Source organism: Dufourea novaeangliae, unplaced genomic scaffold (genome assembly GCF_001272555.1).
Source record: "Dufourea novaeangliae isolate 0120121106 unplaced genomic scaffold, ASM127255v1 scaffold246, whole genome shotgun sequence".
NCBI classification, from domain to species: Eukaryota; Metazoa; Arthropoda; class Insecta; order Hymenoptera; family Halictidae; genus Dufourea; species Dufourea novaeangliae.
Window position 1 is genome coordinate 1,062,085 of NW_015374139.1, and position 13,183 is coordinate 1,075,267.

The 13,183-nt window shown below is 43.9% G+C and overlaps 2 protein-coding genes across 2 annotated transcripts in view; one reads left to right on the forward strand and one right to left on the reverse strand.

Moving 5' to 3' along the window:
• LOC107191305 overlaps positions 1-9,650 on the forward strand; it is an 87,066-nt gene extending 77,416 nt beyond the window's left edge. The window contains 25 exon segments of the mRNA XM_015580303.1: positions 164-484; positions 569-889; positions 965-1,234; positions 1,333-1,521; positions 1,866-2,219; positions 2,315-2,527; positions 2,629-2,826; positions 2,916-3,110; positions 3,251-3,619; positions 3,745-3,957; positions 4,045-4,236; positions 4,322-4,534; positions 4,615-4,797; positions 4,928-5,512; positions 5,625-5,785; positions 5,818-6,484; positions 6,598-6,966; positions 7,064-7,258; positions 7,332-7,580; positions 7,662-7,850; positions 7,931-8,169; positions 8,306-8,576; positions 8,654-8,892; positions 8,985-9,171; positions 9,258-9,650. Coding sequence (XP_015435789.1) covers positions 164-484; positions 569-889; positions 965-1,234; positions 1,333-1,521; positions 1,866-2,219; positions 2,315-2,527; positions 2,629-2,826; positions 2,916-3,110; positions 3,251-3,619; positions 3,745-3,957; positions 4,045-4,236; positions 4,322-4,534; positions 4,615-4,797; positions 4,928-5,512; positions 5,625-5,785; positions 5,818-6,484; positions 6,598-6,966; positions 7,064-7,258; positions 7,332-7,580; positions 7,662-7,850; positions 7,931-8,169; positions 8,306-8,576; positions 8,654-8,892; positions 8,985-9,171; positions 9,258-9,496 — 6,821 coding nt within the window. The 3' untranslated portion in view covers positions 9,497-9,650.
• Positions 9,651-10,207: 557 nt separating this feature from the next.
• Positions 10,208-12,576, reverse strand: LOC107191360 (tRNA-splicing ligase RtcB homolog). The gene is made up of 9 exons (XM_015580386.1): positions 12,497-12,576; positions 12,254-12,417; positions 11,838-12,164; positions 11,638-11,764; positions 11,460-11,566; positions 11,241-11,400; positions 10,858-11,168; positions 10,610-10,774; positions 10,208-10,544 (listed from the first exon to the last, which is right to left on the reverse strand). The coding sequence occupies exons 2-9, from the start codon at positions 12,347-12,349 to the stop codon at positions 10,317-10,319; spliced, it is 1,521 nt and encodes a 506-aa protein (XP_015435872.1). The 5' UTR covers positions 12,350-12,417; positions 12,497-12,576; the 3' UTR covers positions 10,208-10,316.
• Between the last annotated feature and the right edge of the window lie 607 nt (positions 12,577-13,183).

Consider the following 13,183-nt stretch of genomic DNA (forward strand, 5'->3'; position numbering starts at 1 on the left):
ATTCACATATTTTTGTATAGCTTCACTTACGTTCACTTTAAATCGTTACTATCTTATTGTATATTAACTTCTTCTTCCATCGTATAATTAATCTTACGTTAATTATCTCTGACTGTGTAAACATTACGATTAACTATACGCTGTGATCTACTGTTATTTTTAGTACCCCCTGCGCCACCGAGCCCGTCGAGACCCTGCAGCCCATCGCCGTGCGGCGTGAACGCGTACTGTCGCGAACGTTACAACACCGCGTTTTGTGAGTGCATTCCTGGATATCGAGGGAACGCTTACGAGGGTTGTCAACCGGAATGCTTGGTGAACACCGACTGTCCGAGGTCGCAGGCCTGCATACAGACCAAGTGTCAGGATCCTTGTCCCGGCACCTGCGGCGTCGGAGCGATCTGTAAAGTGTCGAATCACATTCCGATTTGTTCCTGTCCTCTGCCAACTATAGGGGACGCGTTCACCATCTGTAGAGCTGAAGGTAAACCGATAATATCTCGTAAATACCGTTACGACAGGGTGTTCCGCCGCACGATATATTAATTGTTTCTGACTTCACTTCTAGCGCCGAAAGAAAGAGATCCCTGCTCTCCGTCCCCCTGCGGACCGAACACCCTCTGTGAGAAGATCGGCGACACGGTAGTCTGCAAATGCCTGCCAGGTCTCCAGGGAGTACCATCCAGCGTTACTGGCTGCCACCCAGAATGCGTGATCAGTTCCGATTGTCCAGGTGACAAAGCGTGTATCGGCAACAGATGCGTGAATCCTTGCACGCAGAACGTATGTGGAATCAGGGCAACTTGCAAGGCGATCAATCATAGCCCGCTTTGCAGCTGTCCTTCGCCGTTGATCGGTAATCCGTTCGTGGAATGCATTGAGAAATTTGGTAAGTGGTAAACGAGATAAAATTTTCAACATGACGGTATTCGCATACTCTAAACGGAAGATTATTCTTTTCCAGAAACTGATCCTTGCAATCCGTCACCTTGCACCTACAATGGCGAGTGCAAGGTCAGAAACGGCGTCGCGGTGTGCGTTTATCCGGAATGCGTGATCAACGAGGACTGTCCACGCGACAAGGCCTGTTTCGCACAGAAATGCCGAGATCCTTGCATCGGTTCGTGCGGAATCAACTCCCTCTGTCAGACGGTCAACCATAAGCCTGTCTGCTCGTGTCCGATCGGATTCACTGGAAACGCGAGGATACAGTGCAGCCTTCCGGCAGCTGATGGTAATTTCATTTAATTAATATCGTTCCCCAGAGAATGTCATATTGTCTCTGACAGGTTTCAACGAATGAATTATTCATTAATATTCTCTGTAATACAGTGCCGGTCCCAGAATGCACCCAGAACTCCGAGTGCCCGAACGACAAGACCTGCTACAACCAGAGGTGCGTCGATCCCTGTACATTGGACTCGTGCGGCTACAATAGTCGCTGTCACGTGTTGGTGCACAGAGCTGTATGCGTTTGTAACGAGGGCTTCACTGGCAATCCTCAGCAGTATTGCGGAGAAAGTACGTATTCCAGGGGTAATCTGAGAATTTATTTCGCTTCTTTCAATGTGTTTGAAAGTAGTGGATGTGTCACAGTAAAAGCGTGAAGTTTAGTAAATGTATACACTTGATAGTCAATGTATGCATTTACTAGTAAAAGTATATACTTCATTCCTTGTGAATACATTCACTAACCAGATTAGTACCTGAGTGACTAGGACAACTACTCCACTGACTAGGAAATGTATACATTTACGAATTTAACGCTTTTACTGTAAGAGATATACCATATCGCAATATTCGTGTTAAGCATTCGTGTTTTTTTTTTTTTTGTACAAAAACATTATGTGTCTTTCCTCTCACAGTCGGATGTCGCGGGGACAGTGAATGTCCGTTGACGCAATCCTGTATCAACAACGAGTGCATGGACGCCTGCTCGATCACCCAATGCGGTGTAAACGCTTTATGCTCGTCCGATGGTTACCACAGACCGCATTGCTATTGCCCGGATGGATATCAAGGCAATCCGTACCAGATCTGCGACAGACCCGAATGTACCAGCGACGACGACTGTCCTTCCAGTCTGTCGTGTCGCAACCAGAGATGCATCAACCCCTGCACCTGTCCACCGTCCGCGCAATGTTCCGTCATCGAGCATCGTCCAAACTGTCGCTGCCCGCCCGGTTACTCGGGCAATCCTTACACGGCTTGCTTGCTGGGTAATTCAAATGATTTCACGTGTTATTTTTATATATGGTACATTAATTATAGGAGTAAATGGTATAATTAGAAAAATTGTTCCTTCCCCTTAAAGAACCGGTGGACCTGGTGCCTCGATGCCAAGTGGACGGAGACTGTCCCAGCAAACTGGGCTGTTTCAATGGAGTCTGTAAAGATCCTTGCGTCGAAACGAAACCTTGCATCACCGGTGCACGATGTTCCATCGTGGACACGCTACCGATGAGGACAATGGTCTGCGAATGCTTGCCGAATTTCGCTGGTGACGCGACGGTCGCTTGTATTCCAGGTACAAAAATTACTGATATTCGATAATTATTGGTTGTTTTTCTTTTCAATTATCATAATTAAAGGTTCTATGCTTTAAACTTGTTGTATCGACTTTATCAGTGGACAAACAATTGGACGCGATCTGTAACGCTGACGCCGACTGTACGTCGAACATGGCCTGCTTAAACCAACGATGCATCAATCCGTGTACCATCAATCCATGCGCGTCGAACGCGCAATGTGTTGTCCAGAACCATCGTCGTCAGTGTCACTGTAACATCGGACTGTCCGGTGATCCGTTCATGAATTGCTATAGAGGTGAAGATTGCAACATATTCATAAGATGAGAGTGAATTAGCAAGTGAAATTACAGCATATTCGAGTGAAATGTTTCATTTTTGGTTCAGATACCGAAGGATTCCCAGACTGTACATCGAATTCAGATTGCTCGCCTGACGCAGCTTGCATCAATCAACTGTGCCAGAACCCGTGTCTGGCGTCGCAGTGTGGATTGAACGCGGACTGCGCCATGGTGAACCACCACCCGACGTGTCACTGTCAACAAAACTATGCCGGTGATCCTCAGGTGCAATGTTTCAAACGTAAGTTCTACGAATTGGAATTAAATTATTGATATGTACTAGTTACAGATTTTGGACACGCGGAGAAATATAATGGATAAAATTTTTGAACAATTTAAATGGTACTTTCCATAAAAGACACAAACTTATTGTTTCTTTAGCCGAATGCAAATCAGACAACGACTGTCCTTACGACAAGACCTGCCGGAACAATAACTGCGTCAGTCCTTGCCACGATGATGGCATCGCATGCGGTCGCGGTGCAGACTGCATTGCCATTAACCACAGAGCGCAATGCGTCTGTCCGCGTGGTACTCAAGGTGACGCACGAATAGCCTGCATTTCGGCGGTCTGCCACTATAACGAGGACTGTGCCGATCACGAGGCTTGCGACAGACTGAACAGAGTCTGTCGGCCAGTTTGCGAGGTCGACACTTGCGCGGACACGGCCAAATGCATCGGCAAGGATCATCAACCGAGATGCGTCTGTCCTGCAGAAACGTCTGGAAATCCTTACATCGAATGCAGCGGTAACAGGATAATTTATACGTTAGATTGATTATCAAGGAATGAATGATTCTTTATCACAGACCTTAACCTAACTTAGTAATATATATTTAACAATTAATAATAACCTTACTTCTGGTATCTTAAGGTGTTCCCACCGAAACAGGATGCAGGGAAGACAACGAGTGTCCATCTTATTTGGCCTGCATCAACGCAAGATGCCAAGATCCTTGCCTGTCCTCACAAATGTGCGCCGGTGATCAAGAATGCAAAGTACTGAACACCGTACCGCTTCGTACAATGATCTGCAGCTGCCCACCGAACACCATCACCGATATCAACGGGCAGTGCAAGAAGATCGGTAAATATTGTTGATCGTTATTTTGACAACTCCGTATTTCCTTCGTTTTTACGCGTAAAAATCATTGAAACCATTATTATGTTACAGTATTGGTCGACGTGCAATGCCATCAGGATCAGGACTGTAACAACTCGGACAAGTGCATCAGTGGAACATGCATTGAAGCTTGCCTGACCACTGAATGCGGTCTGAACGCTCAATGCAAGTCCGCGTCTCATACCGGGATCTGTCAGTGCGCTCCTGATTTCACCGGGAACGCTTACATCGAATGCATCAGAAGTACGTTTTATCAAATCAATAATCGATTTAGCGTGGCCTAGATGACAGGAGATTCTTGAACGATCCGTAAATTGTTGTGTTTCAGCTGCTGTCACAACGCTACCGTCACCTCGTCCAGAATGTTACGCGAACAGCGAATGCCCGAACGACAAACAATGCATGAACTCCCTTTGTGTGAATCCGTGCATAGCGGAGGATCCTTGCGGAAGAAATGCGCTCTGTCACGTGAACAATCAAATCGCGGTCTGTAGATGTCCCGCGAATTACGACGGCGATGCTAGAATCAATTGTATACCACGTAAGTGTATAACCGTAAAATTATTGAACTCCGAGAAATTTCTCCGAGAAATACGTAATGGTTTTGTTTTTCTTCTGTAGCCGGCATAGTAGCAGAGTGTCGTGCGAATAGCGATTGCGCGGGCAACGCAGCCTGCGTGAACAGCTTGTGCATCAATCCTTGCAACTGCGGTCCGAACGCCAAGTGCAACGTGATCGATCATTATCCATCTTGCGTGTGTCCACCTGGTTATTCTGGGAATCCTCAACTCGGCTGCTTTAAGCGTGAGTCATGATGCTTCGATCTAAAGGAATTATCTTTTCGGCGCGTTCAATGATCTTATTATCAACAGAAGAGAGTCTATTTAGCAAATAGAAGTAATCTAATTGAATTTTCTGAAACTTCTTCCTGCAGTGGATTGCGAAACCGACAGCGAGTGCAATAACGCGGCGACCTGCTACAACGGTCAATGCGTGAATCCTTGTATTCTGGAGAACAAGTGCGCGATCAACGGGGAATGCTACGGCCAGAACCATCGCGCTGTTTGCCGTTGTGGTCCCGGTTATCTCGGCAACCCGGAAGTGCATTGCGAAAGGGCCGAGTGTAACGGGGACCAGGACTGTCCCCGTAATCTGGCCTGCGACAGCGGACGTTGCATCGATCCTTGTGTCGCGAGTTCACCGTGCGCGCAGAATGCGATTTGCTACGTCCAAGATCACGAGACCGTCTGCCGTTGTCCAGAAAACTTGCCTGTCGGGAATCCGTACTCGTACTGCGAACATACTACGACCACCTCGGACGAGCCAGAGTGCCGAATCGACATCGACTGTGCCGACAAGTTGGTTTGCATCAAAAACAAATGCATCGATCCTTGCCCGGTGATCAGGCCGTGCTTGGAGAACGCCCGATGCAACGTTCTCGATACTGTTCCCGTAAGGACCATGACCTGTACCTGCCCCGAAGGCTGGACCACTGACATCGATGGCGTCTGTAGGCCAAGTACGTGTGAACTTGCTTTATAATTCATAAACCTTTTGCAGTCGGTGAAAATTCTGTTCACCGGCAGAATTCCCGTACAGAATGATCGTTGACAATTCTTTCTTGATTTCAGTTCATATAACAACCATCGGCACCTGTACCAGTAACGACGAGTGCAGCGACAACGAGTCCTGCGTGAACAGACAGTGCAGAAATCCGTGCAACTGCGGTACCAACGCTGTCTGCTACGTCAGGGATCACAAACCGATCTGCTCGTGCGAGGAAGGCTACCAAGGCAAACCGGATGTCGCTTGTTACACTGCGGTGTAAACGCCGAATGCTATCCGAACAATCACCAGGCGGATTGTCGCTGTCGCAAGGGTTACCACGGTAATGCTTTGGATCGTTGTCGAGTGATCGGCTGTTACAGCAACGGAGATTGCCCCGGCGATCATTCATGCGTCAACCTGCAATGCGTGAATCCTTGCCTCCATGACAATCCTTGTTCGCCGTTGGCCGAGTGCCGGGTCTTCAATCATCTACCTGTATGCCGTTGCCCGGCTCATCACGTAGGTAATCCGTACGTGAACTGCAAACCGGAAGACAAGCCAGAGTGCCGGGAGGACGACGATTGTCCCGACTCGTTGGCCTGCTTCGGCAACAAATGCCAGAATCCTTGTTCCGTTGTCGTGCCGTGCAGCGAACCGTCCGAATGCAGGGTGCTACCAACACACCCTGTCCGTACTATGATCTGCGTCTGTCCCAGCGGTTACGTGAGCAGCGGCAATGGCACGTGTAGGGCCACGAAACCTATAGCGGACATCGAATGTAACAGAGACACCGACTGCCCGTCCGATAAGTCCTGCGTGAACGCTGTGTGCAAAGATCCATGCGCTTGCGGGCCTAACTCGGAGTGCACGGTCGCGGATCATAAGCCGATTTGCTCTTGCACGGTCGGGTACGATGGCAACGCCGATGTAGCCTGTACTAAAGGTAATGTACACGTACACATACCTCTTTGTTTTATTCCTTTACTTGGGACATCTAAAGGGGAAATGCAATCGAAACAACAGATCTGTATGTGGAACTCCAATTTGTCATTTCAGTGGTCGGATGTCGCACGGATGGCGACTGTAGCGGATCGCACGCGTGTGTGCAACATAGTTGCGTTCCGGTGTGCTCCCAATCCGAGCCAACCTGCGGCAAGAACGCCGTGTGCCATAGTATCAATCACAAAGCGATCTGCGAATGTCCGCCCGGTCTCGGTGGCAATCCACGAGTTATCTGCACTCTTCTCGGGTGCAGAACCAACTCGGATTGTCCAACGAACAAGGCTTGCATAAACAGTCGCTGCGAGAATCCGTGCGCTGTGAATCCTTGTCGAGGTGATATGGACTGCAACGTTTACAATCACATGGTCGAGTGTGCTTGTCCGCCTGGTTACATCGGTGATATCGAGTCTGGATGCACCAAACGTACGAATGAATTCTCCGTGTGACTTATACTTGTTAAACTTAAAATTCGGATTGTTTGTTATCTCACCGTGTGATTTTTTTTACGTTCCAGTTACAGAGAAATGCAAAGCGGATAACGAATGCCCATCTCAAACCGCCTGTTTCAATGGCGAGTGTATCAATCCTTGCGTAAAGATTCAACCGTGCGTGGCGAACGCGGACTGCAAGGTTCTGGATACAAGCCCTGTGAGAACCATGATCTGTGAGTGCATGCCTGGGTACAGAGGAAACGCTGTTGAACGATGCGAAAAAGGTAACCATTCATGTTCAATGTAGAATCAATGTTGCAAGAACATTTCTAAAATTTTATCTTCTTACGTCTACAGTTGACGTCTGTCCAGTGGAGAAGGGTCAGATCCGCGACGAGAATGGTAACTGTGTTTGTCCACCTGGTACAGCAAAGGATGAGACCGACGTGTGTATACCCTGCCGCAAACAAGCTGGAATGATCATCAACGAAGAAGGATACTGTGTATGCGCTCTGGAGAACGGAATGATCATCGACGAGTACGGTCATTGTGTCTGTCCAACGGAGCACGGATACAGACTGGACAGCAATGGATACTGTAGATTAGGTACAAAAGCTAAATGATCAATCTCCAAGGTATTTATTTCTTCAAGAACCGGTTGAATTAATCCCTGTATGCATCTTGCAGTTGATATAATCGAATGCAGGCGCGATGATGATTGTGCCGATAACAGATACTGCGAAAAAACGAGCCAGACTTGCGAAGACCCTTGTTTGACGCAACTGTGTGGCATGAATGCGATCTGTAATGCCACTCGTCATCAAGCGATTTGCACGTGTATCAGTGGCTACAGCGGAAACGCTTATACTCAATGCTGTAAGGACATGTTTCTTCCCAGAAGTGTATTGCCTGTTATGGTCTTCGCGTGAAAAGTAATTAATATTCTTGTTCGATAGATAACGGAAACAGAGGTCGCACAGATTTCCCCAGACCAGATATAATTGTCAGCTGTTTATCAGATGGAGTTCAGGTTTTGATACATCTCCTCGACGATGAATTCGACGGTGTTCTGTACGTGAAGGGCCGCAGCAAAGATGAACAGTGCAGAAGAGTCGTGTCCATTTCTTCTGACACCATGCACAAAACAGAGATATTCAAAGTGGCATTTGGAAATTGTGGACTGATCCACGTAAATGTAAGTTTTGCTCATAGGTGACGAAGCAGAAATCAATTGCATGTCAATCCTATTCGTAGTTTGAACGACCGAGTTTTAATTAACTTAATCGATTTAAAGTTGTAAACTTAATCACATTTATTACCCACACTTTCAGGGACAAGCCAGCTTCGTCTTGGTTATTCAAAAACATCCGAAACTGATGACGTACAAGGCTCAGGCGTATCACATTAAATGCATCTATCAAACTGGCGAGCAAAATGTTACTCTTGGCTTCAATGTTTCCATGCTAACAACTGCCGGTACTATTGCCAACACAGGTCCACCGCCAGTCTGTCTGATGAAGATTGTCACTCAGAATGGCAATGAAATCAACTCTGCTGAAATCGGAGACAATCTGATGTTGCAAGTTGAAGTTCAGCCTTCCAGTACGTATCCACCAGTTGGACGTGTAAATCAATGCAGTCCCGCCGAAGCAATTAAATTTACATCTTGAATCTTTTAGGTATTTATGGTGGATTCGCCCGAAATTGCGTGGCCAAGACAATGGAGGATAACTTAGAGAACGAGTACATTGTAACAGATGAAAATGGATGCGCGACAGATCCCACGATATTTGGCGAATGGGAACAAAATCCTGAAACGCAGGCATTAATGGCCAGCTTTAACGCATTCAAGTTCCCGAGTAGCGACAATATTCGATTCCAGTGCAATATTCGCGTCTGCTTTGGACGATGTCAACCTGTTAGTTTTCGCTTAGTAATTTGAAAATAATCACGTGAATATTCGAATGCCACAAGACAAATGCCAATAATATTGTTTCATTATTACTTCAGGTCAATTGCCGAGGATATAACGCGTTTGGCCGACGCCGGCGAGACGTCGATTCTGAGCCAAATGACACTGCTCTGAGCGTCGCGGACAACTTTGAGGGACAACTTCGAGAAGAAATAACGATCCAGTCGAATTTGATATTCACGTTAGAGAGGAAAGAAGAAAGGTTTACAGCGGATCCAGCTGAAAGTAAGACATTATTTCCTGGAACACACGATTACAGGTACTATTATTGAAATATGTATTTTACTACTGTACAGTGTTTATTATTCCAGTTGCTTCAGCTCAGAGAGTGGAGGATATATGTGTTTCTATGGTCGGCTTTGTGATAGCATTAGTAATCACAGCACTCCTGGCACTAGTCGCTGTAGCTATTGCTGTATCATGCTGGCTAATGGCGTACCGTCGCCAGCCAAAGACTGCTGGACCATTGCCACATCCACCAGAGTTCCCAAATCCACTGTTCACTACTGAATCTGTAGCTGAACCTTCTCCTGACTATCACCTATCATAAGTTTTTTAGGATAATAGTTATTTTATAATGTAATTTTATATAATTCTCATTGGAATGCACTTCTGACCACTGAATCGGATGGTTCGTTTTGTATTTCTAGAAACCGACTCCTCCAGTGACTCGTCTTCCGTACTTTCCTCCCTAGGGTTTACACCACCGCGTCATATCGTTCACTGTTATATATACGAATACCCTGAATCACGAGACAGATGTGTATATATATATATATATATATATATATATATATATATATATATGTGTGTGTGTGTATGTGTACTATTTATGGTGATGGTTTGCTTCCATTGTCTACCCCTGACCACTCTCTTTCGATACACATTTTCCTCTGTACTATCCTTCCTATTTAGTCATTGGAGGATTTGTTAAGCGTAACACTGCGAATTTAATTCCCGTGTAAAGTCAAACGAATTAGTCTAATATAGCTTTCTTACTTCGAACGTAGGTAACTGTACATTTTATCTAATAAAACGCTAATGTAATATTTTTAAAAATGGTGCTTCACCATTTATTACACGTCGGCGACCTCGATATTTTCCCAAGAAGAGAAACTGTAAGATACGTGTAACACCTGTAAAGTAGTCTGTTGTTTCAAGGTACTTTTGTAAACTTTTTTTATTATAAATTAATCGCTACATTTACATACTTTACAAAAGGTAGAATATACTTAGTGTTTAAACATGGCAAATCACGTTTTTGTTAGACCCTTGATGAGATGTTACAATTATGACTTGGTTAATACTCCAAGCGGCTATGAAGTCACAATTAACAACTCCAAACACTCGTTCAATGTATTTAAACAATTTTATCCTTTAATAACTGCGATTGGCCTTAACTTTATGCATTTTCGAGAAATTCCGGCTGCGTGACACGTATTTACAACGTCTGTCACATTTTTATAAGATTCCGGTGCTTCTTCCATTACCAACTTCGGTGAAGCGACTCTTATGGATATTCCTTTATCTTCTAATTGTTTTAAGACATGCGTGTAATCCAAATTCCTTCGTGATTTAGCTCTAGATAGAGCTCGGCCCTAAATACAATTTATAATTAGTACTTGCAATATTACTTTGTAATTTACATCATACGAGTATTTACCGCGCCATGACAAGTCGATCCAAATGTCTCTTTCATACCCCGTTCAGTACCAGTAAGAACGTAACTACATGTTCCCATGGTACCGCCAATCAACACTGGCTGACCTGTTAACTGATAGTCGACTGGAATCAAAGGATGATGAGGAGGGAAAGCTCTCGTGGATCCCTGCGAATAAAACAATTTTTAGGAAGATCCATGCCATGCCCCGATTATAACATAGTTAACTAAACTAGAATTTTTCAATTTACTTTTCTGTGCACTAAAAGCGTCTTCTGTTTACCCTCAACCATATGTTCCTCCACCTTTGCGATATTATGGGAAACATCGTATATAACGTGCATATCTAAATCATCCGGAGACATTTGGAACTGCTTTGCAAAAGCTTGTCGACTAAGGAATGTCATGGAACTTCTGTTCACCCAAGCAAAGTTGGCAGCAGCTGCCATGGCTTTTAAATAGTCTTGACCTTCTTGGGATTTAATGTGAGCACAAGCTAATTGCCTGTCGTTAGTCTCAATATTATCTCTTTTCATAGCTTTTTCCATTTGAACGAGTGCATCTGTGAAAAAAGAAGAAAATGTTCTATGTTCCTTTGCTGTGAGTACCTTTATTTACTAAATATATTTGTTACCAGTCGCAACTTGATGACCGAATCCTCTGCTCCCGGAATGAATCATTACACATATTTGACCCTTCTCTTCAATGCCCATTTTACATGCTGCCCATTTATCATAAATTTCTTCCACCACTTGAATCTCAGCATAATGATTTCCTGCTCCTAGTGTTCCTAGCTAAAAGATAATCCTTTTACGATTGTTGTTTGGAATAAACAAACTCATAAGTTTGTTACCTGAGGTAGTCCACGCTTTTTAGCCCTCATTGATACCTTCGATGAGTCTGCATTAAGCATTCTACCATATTCCTCGCAATGTTCTTTGTCCTCAGCCCAGATATAACCTGCATAGAGTTAAGGAATGAACTATGCTAATGAAAAAACAACTGACTGTAATAAATATCGAAGAAAATACCTTCCCTAAGGGACCAGTCCATGCCCATTTCCAAAGCTTCTTCTAAATCTCTAGCATTCATGGGTATGATTCCTTTTGAACCAACACCAACAGGAATATGATCAAACATACTTTGTGCGAGTTGCTCCTATTAATGTTCATTCGATTATATATACAATATACTTTATAAAATGCCTAAGAAAGGACACATAAGATAATACCTTTACAGGTAAGACATCCTCCTCAAACAAGTTGGTTCTCAATAAACGTACTCCACAATTAATATCAAATCCTACACCACCAGGTGATACTATTGACTTTGGATCATTCATATCAAATGCTGCCATATTACCAATGGCAAAACCATAGCCAGAATGAACATCGGGCAATCCAACAGATCTCCATACAATTCCAGGAAGTGCAGCCACATTGGCAATCTGTTTCATTCCAGGAAGGAAACCTCCTACTACACCAGGTCTACATGCATTACGTAGTTCATCAAACATTAAGCGTTGCAATGTAGTATTCACATAAAACACGCCCTCAACCTATAACAATGTACATAAAGTATTTGGAGTCCGCTATAGAATTATTCATTTTAAGTAAGAAAAATGAGAAATTAGATGAAAGTACGTACTTTCATGTTAGGTTGAAAACCTTTCTTTATCCTCCAGCATGTATCATTTATTTGCTCTATGTAATTCAGCTCCTCCTTGTACTGCCTCACTACCATTTTAAATACTAATAAATGTTTTTAATACTTTAAAAATATGCAACCAGTCCTCAGGTTATAATGTGAAGCTGTTTAAAAAAAAGGCAAATATATATTAATTCATGAATCACACATATTTTCTTATATACTAGTGGCAAGTTTCTTTACATTTATAGACGGAAGCGTTAAATTATAACCAAATCTGTCACAGACAGTAACAAATCGGTAGGTATTTAACTACTTTTAAGAACTTTTAACCATGAACTGTGCGAATTTTTATAGAATCCTAGGGGTCTTGTCTCGCGTAGACTAGGGAAACGCAGTAGAAAGTTTATTTATAATAATAAATTAATATCTAATTACAGGGTCCCTAATCTCTAATGAAAATGTACAACCACCGACGAGGTATAGAATAGACCTACATATGTGGACCTATGTATGCAACACATCTTCTGGGATATTATGTATACAGAAACTTGCAAGATATGGATCGTTTCACTCCTCGTTTATTTCATATTTAGACAGGTCTTACAGCGTTATATGGACAGCATTCGACTTGAACAAGCACTCGACGTGTAGCCTAAAGAATATAGATTCACCTCATGTCATTGATAATAACAATAAACGACCAGAACACTGGTAAAATCGCAATTTATTTGCAACGATTGACACTCTATCTCGTCATGCGTACCACAATTAGTTCACTTTGGACAGCTCATACACCGTTATACGGACAGCTTTCGTTTAGCTAAAGCACTCGATTTGTAGCTGAAAGTGCGTAGATTAATCCGCTGTTATTGATGATAACAATAAACAACCAGAACACTGTTAAAATCGCATTAAATCGCGGAATAC